This window comes from Trachypithecus francoisi, unplaced genomic scaffold (genome assembly GCF_009764315.1).
Source record: "Trachypithecus francoisi isolate TF-2019V2 unplaced genomic scaffold, Tfra_2.0 Lachesis_group8, whole genome shotgun sequence".
Taxonomy (NCBI): domain Eukaryota; kingdom Metazoa; phylum Chordata; class Mammalia; order Primates; family Cercopithecidae; genus Trachypithecus; species Trachypithecus francoisi.
In genome coordinates, this window is record NW_022681473.1 from 63,029,641 (window position 1) to 63,046,780 (window position 17,140).

General features: G+C 47.0%; 1 protein-coding gene across 2 annotated transcripts in view; it reads right to left on the reverse strand.

The window, feature by feature from the left end:
* Positions 1–8,845: 8,845 nt before the first annotated feature.
* CLPB (caseinolytic mitochondrial matrix peptidase chaperone subunit B) overlaps positions 8,846–17,140 on the reverse strand; it is a 149,111-nt gene continuing 140,816 nt past the window's right edge. For both annotated transcript variants that reach the window (XM_033204501.1, XM_033204500.1), the window contains 5 exons: positions 12,217–12,373; positions 11,017–11,090; positions 10,722–10,841; positions 10,419–10,523; positions 8,846–10,021 (listed from right to left, as the gene is read on the reverse strand). In XM_033204501.1, the coding sequence (XP_033060392.1) occupies positions 9,773–10,021; positions 10,419–10,523; positions 10,722–10,841; positions 11,017–11,090; positions 12,217–12,373 (705 nt within the window). In that variant the 3' untranslated portion in view covers positions 8,846–9,772. The remainder of the gene's footprint in view (positions 10,022–10,418; positions 10,524–10,721; positions 10,842–11,016; positions 11,091–12,216; positions 12,374–17,140) is intronic.

Below are 17,140 nucleotides of genomic sequence, written 5' to 3' on the forward strand. Positions count from 1 at the left end.
TTCTTGGAACCAATTTCTCCCATTGGTTGCATCTGCACATTTTCCTTCTTGGTGATTTGTTTCCTTTTTCACTGGGTAAGTTTTCCCTATAAAGTCATTTTCAGTAGGATTTGATTTTCCATAGCTTTGTGAAAACTGGATTATGGCAATAATCTTACAGAACAGTTCTGTGCTTGTTTCTATGGGATTCTTTGGGTTTCATTGGTCTAGGACCAGCTTTTTGTTAGTTTTTCAGCTTGACATCCCAGTAATATTTGGGTATTGTGAATCTGGACCACTCACAAAGAACAAAAATATGAATTTTTTCTTAGCTCTTTCTACTTACATTTCTGAGCAATGGTAGACTTTCTTGCATTCCCTTTTGAGTCTCAGGTCAATGAACAGTGTTTGTTTAGTCCTCATTTCACACACAGATGGTCTTTAGAGACTCCTGTCTCACTGTTGAAGCCCTAGTACCCAGCCATTAGGCTTTTATCTAGTCTCAAGTCTCTATGAACTCCTTGGTCTCCACTTTCACTCACTCTACATTTTAGGTTCCATTCATTTCTGGCACCTAGAGAATTCCCATTCTTTTTATTTATTTATTTATTTATTTATTTATTTATTTATTTATTTTATTATACTTTAAGTTCTAGGGTACATGTGCACAGCGTGTAGGTTTGATACATAGGTATACATGTGCCGTGTTGGTTTGTTGCACCCATCAACTTGTCATTTACATTAAGCATTTCTCCTAATGCTATCCCTCCCCCAGGCCCCCACACCTCACCCCCACTTTTTTTTTTTTTTTGAAACAGAGTTTCACTCTGCCACCCAGGCTGGAGTGCAGTGGCGTGATCTCGGCTCACTGCAACCTCTGCCTCCTGGTTCAAGCAATTCTCCTGCCTCAGTCTCCTGAATAGCTGGGATTATAGGCACATGCCACCATGCCCGCCTAATTTTTGTATTTTTAGTAGAGACAGAGTTTCACCATGTTGGCCAGGCTGATCTTGAACTCCTGACCTCAGGTGATCTGCCTGCCTCAGTCTCCCAAAGTGCTGGGATTACAGCTGTGAGCCACCACACACAGCTGGGATTTCCCATTCTTGGTTTCAAGTCTAGTTGTGTATTAAACTTTTTTGTCTTATTACATATATTAAATATTTCTGTTTGAGGTAGAAGAGAGTTTGCCTGAAATTACTCTATCTGTTATATATTGGTCAGAAGTCATCCCAAATCATTTCACACAATGCAGACAGAGGGTCTTTTAAAACACAAATCTTGTCATTTCATTCCCTTAGCACAGCATTCAAGGCACTTTGAAATCAGGAAACTTGCCTCTCTAGCTTCATTTTCCACCAATTTCCTCTCTTCTCCACACTCACACACAGCTACTACACTCCAGCCATAGACAATAACCCTTTCTCTTATAATCATATTTAGGGTGTGTGTTAATGATATATTTACATTTTCCCTAATTTTTGCATACTGTCAAGATGGGATTGCAAAAGTAGTAATGTCTATTTCCTGAGAGCCTAGACCCAGAAAACAGTAGCTCCATATAGCATCACCTCTGGACACAGTAGTGCAGTATGACCTTAACATTATTCAATTAAAAGTGCTGTCAATTAGATTTGTATTAAATTATTTATTAGGTTTACATTAAATTATATATTAAGAATGTATATTTTGGCCGGGCGCGGTGGCTCAAGCCTGTAATCCCAGCACTTTGGGAGGCCGAGGCGGGTGGATCACAAGGTCAGGAGATCGAGACCATCCTGGCTAACACGGTGAAACCCCGTCTCTACTAAAAAATACAAAAAACTAGCCGGGCGAGGTGGCGGGCGCCTGTAGTCCCAGCTACTCGGGAGGCTGAGGCAGGAGAATGGTGTGAACCCAGGAGGCGGAGCTTGCAGTGAGCTGAGATCTGGCCAGTGCATTCCAGCTTGGGTGACAGAGCGAGACTCCGTCTCAAAAAAAAAAAAAAAAAAAAAAAAGAATGTATATTTTAATGATATTAAATCATCCTTTGTAAAACTTGGTATGTTTTTTCATTTGTCAGATCTTATTTTTATGCCCTTCAATATGGTTTTCTTGTTAAATTTATTAAGTATAATTTTGAACAGGTAATACATTAATATGGTTCAAAACTTACTAAAAAGTATTTAAAATAACATAGCAATGTTTCCCTTCCATTGCTGTCCCTGAGTTACCCAGTTCTGCTCCCTTCCAGAAGTAGGCTATGTATAGATGAGCAAATATATAAACCTATTTGTTGCAATTGTAAATGGAATGTTTTTCTTGTTACTGTTTGTAGTTGATTATTGCTAGAATACAGAAACACAATTGATTTTTGTACAGTTATCTTTTATTCAGACACTTATCCAATTTTCTTATTAATGCTAATAGGCTTTTGCTGTAGCTTTTTTTTTTTTTTTTTAAAGATAGGCTGGAGTGCAGTGGCACGATCTCATCTCACAGCAACCTCCACCTCCTGAGCTCAAGTGATATTCCCATCTCAGCCTCCTGAGTAGCTGAGACTACAGGTGGATGCCACACATCTAGCTAACTTTTTGCAGAGATGGGGTTTCACCATGTTGCTCAGGCTGGTCTTGAACTCTGGGGCTCAAGCAGTCCACCTGCCTTGGCCCCTCACTGTTCTCAGTGTTGGGATTACAGGCGTGAGCTACCGCACCCGTTTTGTGTGTTTTTGTTGTTTTGTTTTGTTTTGTTTTTGAGATTAGGGTGTCACTCTGCCACCCAGCCTGGAGTACAGTGGCATGATCATAGCTCACTGTAACCTCCTACTTCTAGACTCAAGGAATCTTCCCACCTCAGCCTCGAGTAGCTTGGGTATACAGGCATGCACTACCATGCCTGGCTTGAAATAACTTTAAACTTAGAGAAAAGTGCAAAAACAATACAAAGAATTCATACACATCTTTCTCTCAGATTTCTCAAATGTTAACATCTGTTTTTGTTTGTTTTTGAGACAGTCTCACTCTGTCACCCATGCTGGAGTGCAGTGGCGTGATGTAGGCTCACTGCAACCTCTGCCTCCAGGTTCGAGGGATTCCTGTGCCTCAGCTTCCCAATTAGCTGGAATTACAGGCATGTGCCACTATGCCCGGGTAATTTTTGTATTTTTAGTAAACAGGGGTTTCACCATGTTGTCCAGGCTGGTCTCTAACTCCGGACCTAGGTGATCCACCTGCCTGGGCCTCCCAGAGTGTTGGAATTACAGGTGTGAGCCTGGCCAACACCTTACTTTTTGCTTTATCATTCCGTGTGTGTGTGTGTGTGTGTGTGTGTGTATAGTTTTCTGAAATATTGGCAAACCAAATTAGAGGTTTACCTTTAACCTCTACTTATATTTTCTAAAAAAAAGGACATTCTCTTCCATAATCATATTATAACTATCAAAATGAGAAAATTTAACAATACTATCACTCTCTAGACATTTAAGTAACATTTAAGTTCTTGATTTAGTAAATTAACAAATTTCCTGACACTGAGCTTGTGTTTATTAGCTATTGCTAAAATAAACCTTATGTAATCAGAGTATACAATTCATCTTTATTTTATTTGCAATTTTTGCATCTATGGTCATAGGTGAGATTAGGCTATAGCATTCTTTCTGGCACTTTATCAGGTTTGAGCACAATGACAGCTTAGATCATAGTGAAAACTCATCTATTTTGGGGGTTGAGTGATGGCTGCAGGAGTATGTTTACTTTGTAATCATTCACTGAGCTGCATACTTGTGATTTGTACAATTTCCCATATATTTTTCAATTAAAAAGTTTAATTAAAAACACAATTTTTTATTTTTATTTTTGGGACAGGGTCTCGGAGCTGGAGTACAGTGGCACAATCTTGGCTCACTGCAACCTCTGCCTCCTGGGCTTAAACAATTCTCCCCACCTCAGCCTCCCAAGTAGCTGTGACTATAGGCAAGCACCATCATGCCTGGTATTTTTAGTAGAGGTGGGGTCTTGCCATGTTGCCCAGGCTGGTCTCAAACTCCTGGGCTCAAGTGATCTGCCTGCCTCGGCCTCCCAAAGTGCTAGGATTACAGGTGTGAGCCACCATGCCTGGCCAACAATCTTTTGGAAGGATAACATTTTATTTATTTTTCGCCATCTTACGGTGCTGAAAAAGGATGAAATTTTAATCACCTTTCCAATTTCTTCTTGGGTAATCAATTAACCTATTCAAACTATGTCTAGGATCAGTGTTTGCTGGGAAATTATCCATTTGCTCTGGTTTCAAATTTGTTGCCATAGAGTTCTATTATTATTCTCAATTCCTCAATATATATGGTTATGTCTAATTTCTCATTCCTAATTTTTTTTTTTTTTGGCTCCTTTCCCCTTTTATCAGGCTCATGAGGTTTTATCTATTTTATTGGTGCTTTCAAAGAATTTTTAATTTATTCTTTTTCTTTTTTCTACCTTAAGTTTAGCTTTTATCTTTCTTGGTCCATTTTCTATTTTTTTTATAGTTTAAATGTGTTTCTTTCCTAAATTTCTTTTTCTTCTTCTACTATACTGAGGGATTTCCCTAAATTTTAAAATCACTACACACATTTGAGTTTCTCTTTTTGAACAATAAACATGTTACACTTTCATTTCCAAGTCTGGTCTCATGTATTCTAGGATCCTTAATAAGGAATCTGGGGCCGAGCGCAGTGGTTCATACTTGTAATCTCAGCACTTTGGGAGGCCAAGGTGGGTGGATCACTTGAGACCAGGAGTTTGAGACTGGCCTGGCAAACATAGTGAAACCCCATCTTTACTAAAAATACAAAAAAAAAAAAAAAAAAAAAATAGCTGGGTGTGGTGGCACACGCCTGTAGTCCCAGATTCTCAGGAGGCTGAGGCATGAGAATCACTTGAACTAGAGGCGGAGGTTGCAGTGAGCCAAGATTGCACCACTGCACTCCAGCCTGGGCGACAGAGCGAGACTCTGTCTGAGAAAAAAAAAAAAGGAAAAAAGAAATCTGGGTCTCACCTTGCTGCATTTTCTCAGAGCTCCTATCCTGGCCACAATGACATGACAAATAAAAATATGCTGAGCAAACAAACAATACTTTTCTGTTCCAGGGCCCACTGAGAAGATCTGCACTTGCCGCAGGTCCCATCCACTCACCCAAGTATAATAAAGGAACATCTGTCATGTGCGAGCACTGTGCCAGGTTCTATGAATGGCTGAACAGCTGGGTATCTGCCCTCTTAGAGCTTATAGAGCTTACATTCCAGTGATGAAGACACAGAACAAGTAGCACAAGTGAGCTGAGTGTTGCCCGGGATGCTATGGAAGTAAAAGATATGGGTCCAACACCACCTAGGAGATCTGGCAGAGAATCTCTGGAAGAAGTAATTATTCTTTTTTTTTTTTTTTTCTTGAGATGGGGTCTCTCTGTCACCAGGCTGGAGTGCAGTGGTGTAATTTTGGCTTACTGCAACCTCCACCTCCCGGGTTCAAGAGATTCTCCTGCCTCAGCCTCCCGAGTAGCTGAGACTACAGGCACCTACAACCACGCCTGGCTAATTTTTCTATTTTTAGTAGAGATGGGGTTTCCTTATGTTGGCCAGGATGGTCTCAATCTCGACCTCGTGATCTGCCCCTCCTCGGCCTCCCAGAGTGCTGGGATTACAGGTGTGAGCCACCACACCCGGCCAGAAGTGATTCTTAATTAGGTTCCTTAGAATCTAAGGTTCTACCCTGTCTCCTTATCCTATTCTCAGGAAGGTGGCTGTTGGGTTTTCTAGTATAAAAGTTATCTGATTTTGAGTTATATGCCTAGTATTCCTGGCCACAGTTAACTGAACCAACGGACTGACAGCTGGGCATAAGACCTCCATCTAGTAGGAATACTGCACACAGGATGGTTACTACCTGACTTAACTAGAGCCTCTATGGGAAGTCTAAACATCAAATAGAAAGAAAGGAGCAGAAACACAGAGAGCAGGAGAAAAAGCAGAAAGAATAGTAAGGTTATAAAAATGGCAGTCACAAACCCTATGGTATTGAATTAAAACCATATTCTAAACTCATGATTTTTACTTATTTTTAAAAATATGAAATGGGGCCTTGCTGTGTCACTCAGGCTGCAGTGCAGTGGTACAATCACAGCTCACTACAGCCTCAACCTCCTGGACTCAAGCGATCCTCCTGCCACAGCCTCCTAAGTAGCTAGGATTACAGGAATGTGCCACCATGCCTGGCTAATTTTTATTTTTTAAATGTTTGGAGGATGAGGTCTTGCTATGATGTCCAGGCTGGTCTTGAACTCCTGGCTCAAGTGATCCTCCCACCTTGGCCTCCCAAAGTCCTGGGATATAGGCATGAGCCACCATACCTGGCTCATGGTTTTTAATAACATACAGATGGATAGATAGAATAATAAATTCAGTGTGTGTATTTGCGTATTGTTTTAACATATATACATAAATGTTTTCTAGCTCTGTCTGCTAAGAAGGCCTACAAGCAATGACACTCTGCCAATGATACTCTAGCCAGGAGTATATTTTGTGTCCAGATCTTGGTTTCCAGACTTGGTTTCTAAGTTCCTTTTTTCTGGAATAAAAGGAACTGGGAGCTTAGAGAAATGACTGATACCAGGGCTGAGATGGAATATGTGAGTAAGCCTGAAACATCTTGTTCCAGAAAATGCTTAGAAAGTGACAGAGGCAATGTTGAAACAACACAGGTGCCAATTTCAATGAGTTCTCACTGGCCAAATCTGAGCCAATTTGAGCAACAAAATAAACTATGTTAGCATTCGATTATAGCCTGCAGAATAAAACAGATATCCATTCATTCATACTGATATAAATTATCAAATAAATAAATGGGGAAAAGGGACAGCTCTTCCTTATAGTAGAATACCAATTAATAAATACAGGTAAAATAATGAAACAAAGTCACCATTAGGCAAGCATAACAAAAATCAGTAGGCAAAATTTTAAGGATAAATAAGACATTCACACAGCTTCAAAGTATAACATTCTTATTAATTTCAAAGGGAAAATTCCTAATTGTACAGTGGAGAAACCTAGCACACACCATCTTAGCCATGTGATCAAAGTTACCACCACCTAGGCTGGGCACGGTGGCTCATGCCTGTAATCCCAGCACTTTGGGAGGCCAAGGTGGGTGGATCAACTGAGGTCAGGAGTTCGAGACCAGCCTGGCCAGCACGGCGAAAACCTGTCTCTTATTAAAAATACAAAAATCAGCTGGGTGTGGTGGCGGGCACCTGTAATCCCAGGTACTCAGTATGCTGAGGCAGGAGAATCACTTTGAACCTGGGAGGCGGAGCTTGCAGTGAGCCGAGATTACGCCACTGCACTCCAGCCTGGGTGACAGAGTGGGACTCCGTCTCAAAAAAAAAAAAAACAACAAAAAAAAACAAAAACAAAATGTTACCACCACTCTCTGCTAGGATGCACTAAGAATGGCACAATGTCACTCTGTGGTTGTCTTGCCAAAAATGCAGACCCTCAATCATATCATGTAAAAACATTAGACAAACTCAAATTGGGGAATATTCTATAAAATAACTGGCCTGGACTCTTCCAAAGTGTCAAGGTCATGAAAGATAAAGACGGAGAAACTGTCACAGGCTGACAGAGATGAAGGAAACACGACAACAAAATGCAATGTGGGACCCTGGACCAGAAAAAGAACATCATCGGGACAACTGGATTGAATCTCCGTAGATTAGTTAGTAGTAGTTTATCAGTGTTAACTTCCTGGTTTTCTTTTTTGAGACGGAGTCTCACTCTGTCGCCCCAGCTGGAGTGCAGTGGCATGATTTCGGCTCACTGCAACCTCTGCCTCCTGGGCTCAGGTGATTCTCCTGCCTCAGCCTCCCAAGTAGCTGGAATTACCGGAGCGCACCACCAGGCCCAGCTAATTTTTTTTTTTTAGTAGAGACAGGGTTTCACCATGTTGGCCAGGCTGGTCTCGAACTCCCGACCTCAGGTGATCTGCCCACCTCAGCCTCCCAAAGTGCTGGAATTACAGGCATGAGCCACCACACCCAGCAATTTCCTGGTTTTAATAAACTACCGTATGGCTTTGTAAGATGTTATCATTGGAAGAAGCTAGATGAAAGGTACATGGGAATTTTCTACTATTTCTGCAACTTTCTGTAAGTCTAAAATTACTTCAAAACAAAAAGGAAAAAAACAAAGAAAAGAAAAGCAGGCTGGGCGCGGTGGCTCACGCCTGTAATCCCAGAACTTTGGGAGGCCGAGGCGGGCGGATCACAAGGTCAGGATATCGAGACCATCCTGGCCAACATGGTGAAACTCCGTCTCTACTAAAAATACAAAAAATTAGCCGGGGGTGGTGGCGCGCGCCTGTAGTCCCACCTACTCAGGAGGCTGAGGCAGGAGAATGGCTTGAACCCGGGAGATGGAGCTTGCAGTGAGCTGAGATTCAGCCACTGCACTCCAGCCTAGGTGACAAGAGTGAGATTCCATCTCAAAAAAAAAAAAAAAAAAAGAGAAAGAAAAGCAGTCACTGAGGTAGGGAGCAGCAGCCCCTGAGGGGTAGACAGTGATCCAAGCATCTGCGGGAGCCCGCACCCTGGATTCTGACTGCCTCACACCCACCATACTGTTAGGACATGCTTCCATTACCCAAGGACCTTTGATTCCTGGCCCCATTCTCTGCTTCCTGAAAGACTAGCTAACACTACCTGAGGGTTCCACAAAGGGCCTGTGGGGGTAGGTGGGCTACTATAGATGGTGCCCAAGGATGCACCAGGCCTTGCTGTGCCTGGCTAAGGTGGGCTTGAAACATTGGCTGGTCTGTGAAATGTCCTTGGGGGACGGTGTCCAGACCCCCTGCAGACTGAATAAACTGCATGTTTATTCCAGGCTCGTTTAGCTAGAAGAGCAGTACAGACAGGGCTGAGGCCGACTCCATGGCCACATATGCAGAGGCCAAACCCATAATTTCTCTCCCTATGCTTCCTAATGTCTGCCATGTCAGTCTTTTGAAGGAGGCCCCCACAGAGCTGAGCTTCCTTGGTTATCTGGAGGACTACTGCTCAGTCCAAGTAGAGGAGGGTAAGGAACCAGTCACGCCTCCTCCTGGAGGTGCCCAACACTGGCCTCGTCCCCAAGGCTGAAGAAACATGGGTCTGGCTTGACCCCAAGACATGGGGTGGGGAGGAATAGGAGGTATAATATAGTAGCAGAAACAGGCAAGCTTCTATAGGTCCCTTCCCCTTAGAATTTTAGGGTATGGAACAAGGAGGCTACACACTAAACTGCAGAACCATCTCTGCTTGGGCCTCTGAGCTCTTCCTCCACTCCCAGTGGAGAAGTTCTGGGGACTGAGTTGCATGAGGACTGGCAGAGGGTGGCAGTTCAGTCTGGTCCCTGTCTTCTTCCAGCCAGCTGTTTTCTTAGCTGCCATACTTCTGAGCTTCCTGGGTACATGAGAAAGTCCGGCGACTATGGGGGATGGGGATCATTCTGAAGGAAATAAGGGAACTCCATCCCTCCTTGCCTTGAAGGGGGTGGAAAGGCAGCTCCTCTCCTGAAGGCTTGTTAGCAGGTTATGGGTCCATAACAAAGGGGCCAGAGTTGGGCGAAATTCCTCCTTCAGGTTTTGGAGCTGAGAAGGGGTCTTCACGGGCTATGAGGAGGTAAGCAGGTGTGAGACTGGGTAGAGACGGGAGAGGTATGAGGGGAAGATAAGTCAGTCGCCATGCCACAGCCAAGGGGCCTTTATTGGATGGTGAGGGCACATAGGAGCAGGCAGGTGGCTGCTAGATGGTGTTGCACACCTTCTCAGGGTGCAGTGGTGCCCGGATGTCCAGTTTGCGAGTCTTGCTGTCCTTGTCGACGATCTCCAGACGCAGCTTGGGGAGGCGCTTCTCAGTCTGGGGCGAGGGCAGTTCTGGGCTCTTGAGTAGCTGCTTGTCTGAGTCCTCCACTGTGATGCGCAGAGTACAGCCCCCTGGCAGCAGATCCTGCTCGTAGGCTGCTGCCAGCTGGTTCACCACACGGCGCTCTACCTGTGGGCGGGGAGGTGAAGTGGTCACTCCCTCGGCCTGGAGGCTGGCCTCCATCACTTACTGCTAGGGCAACTCAGAGACCTCCTTTGAGCCTGAGCCCCAGTTTTCTCATTTGCCAACTGGGGCTCATAACAGCTAGCTCACAGGACTGCGCTCAGTTTCTGAGGCTCCCAGCCCAGTTCCCCAGTCCTAGTGGGGTTCATACTTGCCTATCCTCCAGCAGGGGTTTTATTTGGTGATCATGTGTTTATGGTTCTGAATGGGCATCCGCTCTGGGTGTGAATAATTCCAGCAACCAAGCTATAGGGAGGCAGGCTGAGAGCTCAGGAACTGGGTCTGGGGGGCCCTGGGGAGGCAGGTGTGGAGTTGCCTACATTTCTCAGGCTCCTGTGCTCACCTCATGTTTGATGGAGCGGGCACCATAGTGCACATTGTAGCCGTCGACCAGCACGTCTGCCACCTCGCGGTCCCAGAGCAGCGTGATGTTGTGCCTTTGCTTGGCCTGAGATGGGTCAGATGGAAGCGTGCCTGCATGTGGCCCACTGCTTTCCATCTCTGGCCACTCTGGCCTGAGGCCAGGGCCACTGGCCCCACACCACTGTGCTCCACCTTTTGTGTGTGTGGCGGTGCCCCCAGTCCAGCATTCCAGATTTCCAGTGGCTGGCTATCCCGCCCCTACCCATGGGCAGTCCCCTCTTACTCTCTTGGCCCAGAAGTTTAGTTCCTTGTTGACAAGTTGGATGAGCTCCGAGTGGCAGAAGGGGAGGAAGTAGACGATCTCATTGATCCGTCCCAGAAACTCATCCCTCCGAAAGTGAGCCTGCAGGGCCAGGTTAGGGGTGGCATGAGCTCAGTGACCCAGAGGGGGTTAGGGAAATTACCAGACACCAGGGGAAGACTGGGGAAATTACGGGGCTTCCAGATCTTTAGGATGGCTAAGATCACCCTCCCCAAACTTTAGGCTCCAGCAGGAAGTGCCAAGAAAGGCCTCTTACTTTCAGGATAGGGCGAATCACATTCTCCTTGAAGTTCTTTGAGATGGTGATCTTGTCACTTATCTGGACATCCCCTGTGGAGGCAGAATCATAAACTGCTTACTCCCCACACTCAGGGAACTTTGGGGGCTGTGCCTGCCCCTTGGCCTGCCCATGCAAAGAGCCCTGATCCCGCCCGTCTGTGTGGTCCTGGTCAAGGTCTAAGGCTCTCTGGGCTTCAGCCTGGTCTCTTCCTCTGACCAGGCACTTTCTGAGGCCTTTCCAGCTCTCATGTGTACGAAGCCTGTGGTTCCTCAGGGTTGGAGTTGTGTGAGGGAGGGAGGGAGAGGAGAGAGGAGAAGAAACGTCAGGATTAAGACTTGAGTCCTGGCCGGGCGTGGTGGCTTAAGCCTGTAATCCCAGCACTTTGGGAGGCCGAGACGGGCGGATCACGAGGTCAAGAGATCGAGACCATCCTGGCTAACATGGTGAAACTCCGTCTCTACTAAAAAAATACAAAAAAAAATAGCCGGGCGAGGTGGCGGGCGCCTGTAGTCCCAGCTACTGGGGAGGCTGAGGCAGGAGAATGGCGTAAACGCGGGAGGCGGAGCTTGCAGTGAGCTGAGATCCGGCCACTGCACTCCAGCCCGGGTGACAGAGCGAGACTCCGTCTCAAAAAAAAAAAAAAAAAAGACTTGAGTCCTGACTTGGAGAAGGGGGCTGCAGGGCTCGATCTTGAATGGAAAAGATGACAGACATAGCTTCCTGCCGGATGTGCTCCTTTTTTCAGCACTCTCCAAGGTCCACCTACGTAGGAAGCTGCCCTGGGTGAACAAGGCTGTGTCCACTGCCATAGAGTTTTCGATCTGCTGTCCCCTTCTTGCACCAAAGCATCTCTATCTGTTGTATGTGCATCTCCTCAGTCCCCTAAGACCCTGGGCAGCTTCTGGCCCCCCACCCTGGTGTAGCTCTGTCCATTCCTGCCTTGAGCCCTCTTATCACTCAACAGACTTGGGGCTTTCTTGAAGAAGTGGGGTCTCTGTCTCTTTCGTCTCAACCCCCACTACTTGATATGGTGCCTGCTGTCTGCTCAGTGTCAGCTAGGGACAGAGCTGCCCACTAGAACCTTCACCTGGGCCCAGGGCCCCAATCCCATTCTTCCCCAGGAGATAGGCTGGTGGCCTGGTCACTGGCCCAGACTGCTCAGGTCAGCCGCCATACCTAGGTTTTCGGCAATACGGTTACGGCTCATCTCCAAAGCTTCCTGCCTCAGCTGCAGTGCGTGCTGTGCGATCTCATCACTGGCCACATTGGAGGTCATGATGAAGATGGCGTCCTTGCAATCAATGGTCTTCCCTTTTCCATCTGTCAGCCGGCCCTGGGAAGGGAAGGAAGGGAATGTACAGTCAGGGAGCTATGTGCCTGGGCAGGCCTTAGCACTCTCAGTTCTCACCTGAGAGTTCAGGAGGCCTCCCGAGAGCCCTGTGTCTCCCTCCAGCCCCAGTGGCCAGCTGCTTCCTCCTCTGGGTTCTCCAAGCACTGGACTCGCACCTTGGCTGCTGTGCTCGCTACCCTGCACTGCAACTGCCCTCCCTACTGAGTGCCTCCACGTGAGGCTGCACTTGCTCTCTGGCATCTCTCAGGGCACCCGACTATCCCTGCATCCAGAAGTCAGTCACAGTTAGCCATCCATTTGTGCAACCAACACATTTTTTGGAGGCCCGCTCTGGGCCAGGCTCTGTGGTGGGGTACTGGGGTCCCACTGAGCCTTCAACATGCTCCCAGTATAGTGAAGCAGTGAGATTCAGGAAACAAGCACAATATGTTAAGTATGACGATAAAGGGAAGCCCAGCATGCTGCAGAAATTCAGAGGAGGGTACTTTACACGGCTACTGTGAGGATCAGATGTGGTTATCTGGTGAAAAATTCTTAGCAAACCAAGCTGTACGAATGTTCAGAGCTAAAATTACTATAGTAGGTGATATATAATGAATTGAAACAGGACAATCTCTTATCTTTGGAGCTGCCATCTGGCCTAACAGCGATAAAAAATGAGATTGCTTCTTTAACCACCTTGGGAAGTTTCCTTGGAATGTTCAACTCTTTCTAGAAGGGACACAGGAGGCATCTATACTGGAGAAAGATGCACCAAAGGAGGAGAAAAGGAGCAAACAGTAAAGGGCAGAGACAGAAGAATGATAAAAGTACAGCGTTCTGGGACCAATCAGTTCAAGGGTACAGAGCCCTGCTCACTCAGCGAACCTCAAGGGCATGACGGTACAACAGCACTTTATATCATAACAAAAGTAATGATCAGGGACTCCTGGACAGCAAGCAATAGAGTGACAACACCGAACACGTACAGGGACTTCCAGTTTCATCACAGATGCTCTGCTTAGTGCTTTTTGTGTACAATCGTACTCCTTCTAGTAGGAAAGTGGCTCTTTGATGGCAGAGGCTGGGTCTTGTTCATCACTGTGTCCCAGAACAGCATCCAGTACAGAGTAGGTGTTTGATACCTGCTTGCTGAAGGCTGGAATCTTCACATCCACCCTTGGATAGGTGCAGTTAGGACCCTTACAAAGAAACTGAGGCTCAGAGAGGATCAGTAACTTGTTTGAGGTTTCACAGCTAGGATACAGTAGAGGCAAGACTTGAACTGTCTGACTTCAGAGCCCATGCCCTTCCTCTGTACCAGGCTACAGAGGTCATACCAATGGTGCTGGATGAATGAGGCCTCATGCTATTTTCTTTCCTTCGACAGAATTTTCTCAGAATTCTGCTAAATTCAGTTTGTATCCTTTGCTCCTCACTGGAGAGATGCAACTGGGACAGGTGCTAGGGAGGAGATCTGCCTGAGATTTCTTCCGGGAAGCAGAGAAAGCATAGCTCCCTCCAAGCCAGAAACTGTGGCTCTGGGGATATACATCACTGATCTCAGCCTGTTGGTTCCTGCCTGAGCCAGGGATGCTGGGCCCTGCCCGAGCTTCAGGGTCAGCCCTTGCTTCTAAAGCCAGTATAATGGTAAACCCAGTCTTGCCCCTTAGGAGCAAAGGAGAAAGGATTGTGCATCAACCGAGCTAGCTTACTGCACGCTGGGTGTGCTTTCCAGCCTTGCTTTCCACTGGACCTTGGCACAGGCCTCTGAGAAACAGTTAATTCCCAAAGGGTCTATTCACAAGGAGCCTAGTAATCCATGTCCTGGAGCTGGTCACTCTGTTGTCCCTGCCTTGGGGCAGGAAAAGGGAAGCAAGAGTGCAAGCGGATATCCTTGAGCTTTTACCAGAAGCTTTTCACTCTTACCTCCCTGCTTATGGGTTCTAACCTAACAGAATCCACTGAGGGTAGGTCTAGTTTTGGAGACCAGGTGTGTGTGTGTGTGTGTGTGTGTGTGTGTATGTGTGAGACATGTCCAAGCATGTGCATATGACAGTGTGTGTGTTCCACACTCACTTTGCAGAGCTCATCCCCAAGGACTGGCTTCACACACTGCTATACTGGCCAGAGCAATAACCCAGCAGCAATTTCATTCTAAGAGATCAAAGCTCTGCTCATAACTGGGCCTGAGGATGGGTCCCAGGTGGGTGAGGGGAGCAGGTGCAGTGCACGACTGACCCAAAGGGTGACTTTCAGTGCTCATGTCTACTTCTCCTCAGTTTCCTTGGCAATAAAGATGTGTCTCAAACAGGAAGCTGTCTGTGCCTCACCTCCAGAGCGTGCACATCCTGGGTTATGGGGCTGCTTTCCCACTGTCTCACATATGAATCCTTGGTGGGAGGAGTGGGGGTGCTGGGCTCTCTGGGGACTAGTCTCTTTCTGGGACTTCTGCCCTGGGGTCACCTGTAAATGGCCAGCATTAGTCCTGCTTGGTGCTCTGATGAGAGCAAAAGGGTTCTTACTTTTCTGGGTCCAGGCTTGGGAGAACTGGACTGGGTAGGGATGAGGTGCTTCCCTCACACCTCCAGCCTGGATTAGGTGCCCCTACAACTCCTGTGAGCACTTGCTATTTGTCACTAGTGCAGCACTGGCCACAGTGAACTGAACTATTTTTAGCTGCCTGTCTCCGCACTCATTGGTCACGCCGAGGACAGGGCTGCGTCCCTGCCCCACACAGTGCCTCATGAATAAATGAATGAGCTACATTCTTTTGGTTTGCTCTTTTTTGTTTTTGAGACAGGGTCTGGCTCTGTTGCCCAGGTTGGAGCACAGTGGTGCAATCTCTGCTCACTGCAACTTCCGCCTCTGAGGCTCAAGCCATCCTCCCACCTCAGCCTCCTGAGTACTGAGGACTACAGGCACATGCTACTATGCCCAGCTGATTTTTGTATTTTTTGTAGAGACAAGGTTTCGCCGTGTTGCCCAAGCTGGTCTCGAACCCCCGAGCTCAAGTGATCTGCCCGCCTCAGCCTTCCAAAGTGCTGGGATTACAGGTGTGACCCACCGTGTCTGGCTTGGTTTACTTCCTACCTCTCTGGCGAGTCTGTCTTGACTCTTCCCTGATAAGTCCCAAAGCTCTGTGTGTAGCCCTCTTTTCTCTGCACATTATACACTCCCTGGGTTAGAGACCTCATCTATTCCTGTGGCTTCCATGAACCCCTCTGGGCTGAAGGATTCCTGAACTGCTATTTTCAGTCAGACCTTTCCTACACTCCTGACCCATGAAACTGATGAACCGCCTCTTGGCCATCTCCACCTGGATGTCCCTCAGGCATCTCACCTTCAACATTTCCACACCTCAGTGCCTCACCTTCCTCTCCAATCTGCTGCTTTCCACAGTGTTCGCCGCCTCAGCTGATGGCCAACTGGAAGTAGCCAACAGCCCACCCTTGGCTCCTCCCTCTCTCCTCAGTCAACCTTCTAGTAGTTTCTCCAGCCCATGGCCTCCCCAGCCCTAGCTTGGGCTCCCCAGCAGTCTCCTTGTTAATGACTCTCTCTCTTCTCATCCATTCTTTACACAGCTGCCCATGGCATCTTTGTAAAGTGAAAATGTGACTGTTTCTTTCTTGCTTAAAGTCTTTCAAAGGCTCCTTACTCTCTACGAGAGAAATGCAAACTTCTGTGCCTGGCATTTTAACTGGGCCCTGTTTACCTTACCTACCTTCTCTCTACCACTCCGTTCTTGTTTTCCCTCTGCAGTTGAGCAGTACTGACGAGCTGCAGTTCCCTGAGCATGCCAGGCTGTTTCATGCCCTGTACTTTTGCACATTAGGTTTCTACTGCCAGCCCCTCCACTCTGTTCACTTAGCACTTACTAACTCTTTGAAGGTTTGCTAAACTACTGTTGAATTAAATTAGTCAATACAACATTTCCCCTGACTTTGTGGGCTCTGGGTATGGTTCAAGTGAACATGACAATGGCCCGTCCTCAAAGAGCCTAAATCGAGTAAACCTGGATGGCAGCTTTGGTCAATGGAACCAAGAGCATTGGAAACTATCGTAGGCTGGGCCTGGGGGAAGGGGCGACAACAGCTGCAGGAAGGAATTCCTATCAATCCCTAAAAGGCAGTCAGTGGAGTGAAGCGATGGAGGAGGGGGAGGCAGGGCTTTCATGTAGGGCTAGTTGTACTTCAGTCAGCAGTTGCCTTCTGTCTTTTTGGGCCAAGAATGCCATCAGAGGTGCCTCTCTTAGGGAGGCCAGAGATCAAACAGGCCACGATGCTCACCCTCCCTGAGTGGCATGGTCCCGTCCCTTCAGTGCTTCACTGAGAAGGACCTCGCTCTTTTGGCCCTAGCTACATGGTGGTCATTCAAGCTGCAGGATCTAGAACTGGGCTGCCTGGGTTTGAATCCTTGATTCTCTCCCCCCAGCTGCATGACCATAGGTGAATGAATTAATCTTACCTTGCTTTAGTTTCCACATCTGTTCAACAGAGGCCATAATAATAGCTAGCTTTGGAGGGTTGTTGAAAGGGTTAAATTGATACACATAAGCCTCTGAAGACAGTGAATGGCACACAAAATGCCAGCTACTACCATGTCTCCTTTCCACCTGTCTACCAGGCAGAGAGCTCCCAGAGGGCACGTTCGGGTCTGGCCATAGCTGTGCACTTGAATCCCATCAAGAGGCTGGAATGGAGTGGAGGCCTCAGCGTACACATGTGAGTAACTGAGTGTGTGACCTCTGAAGGACTGGTCTCTCCTCAG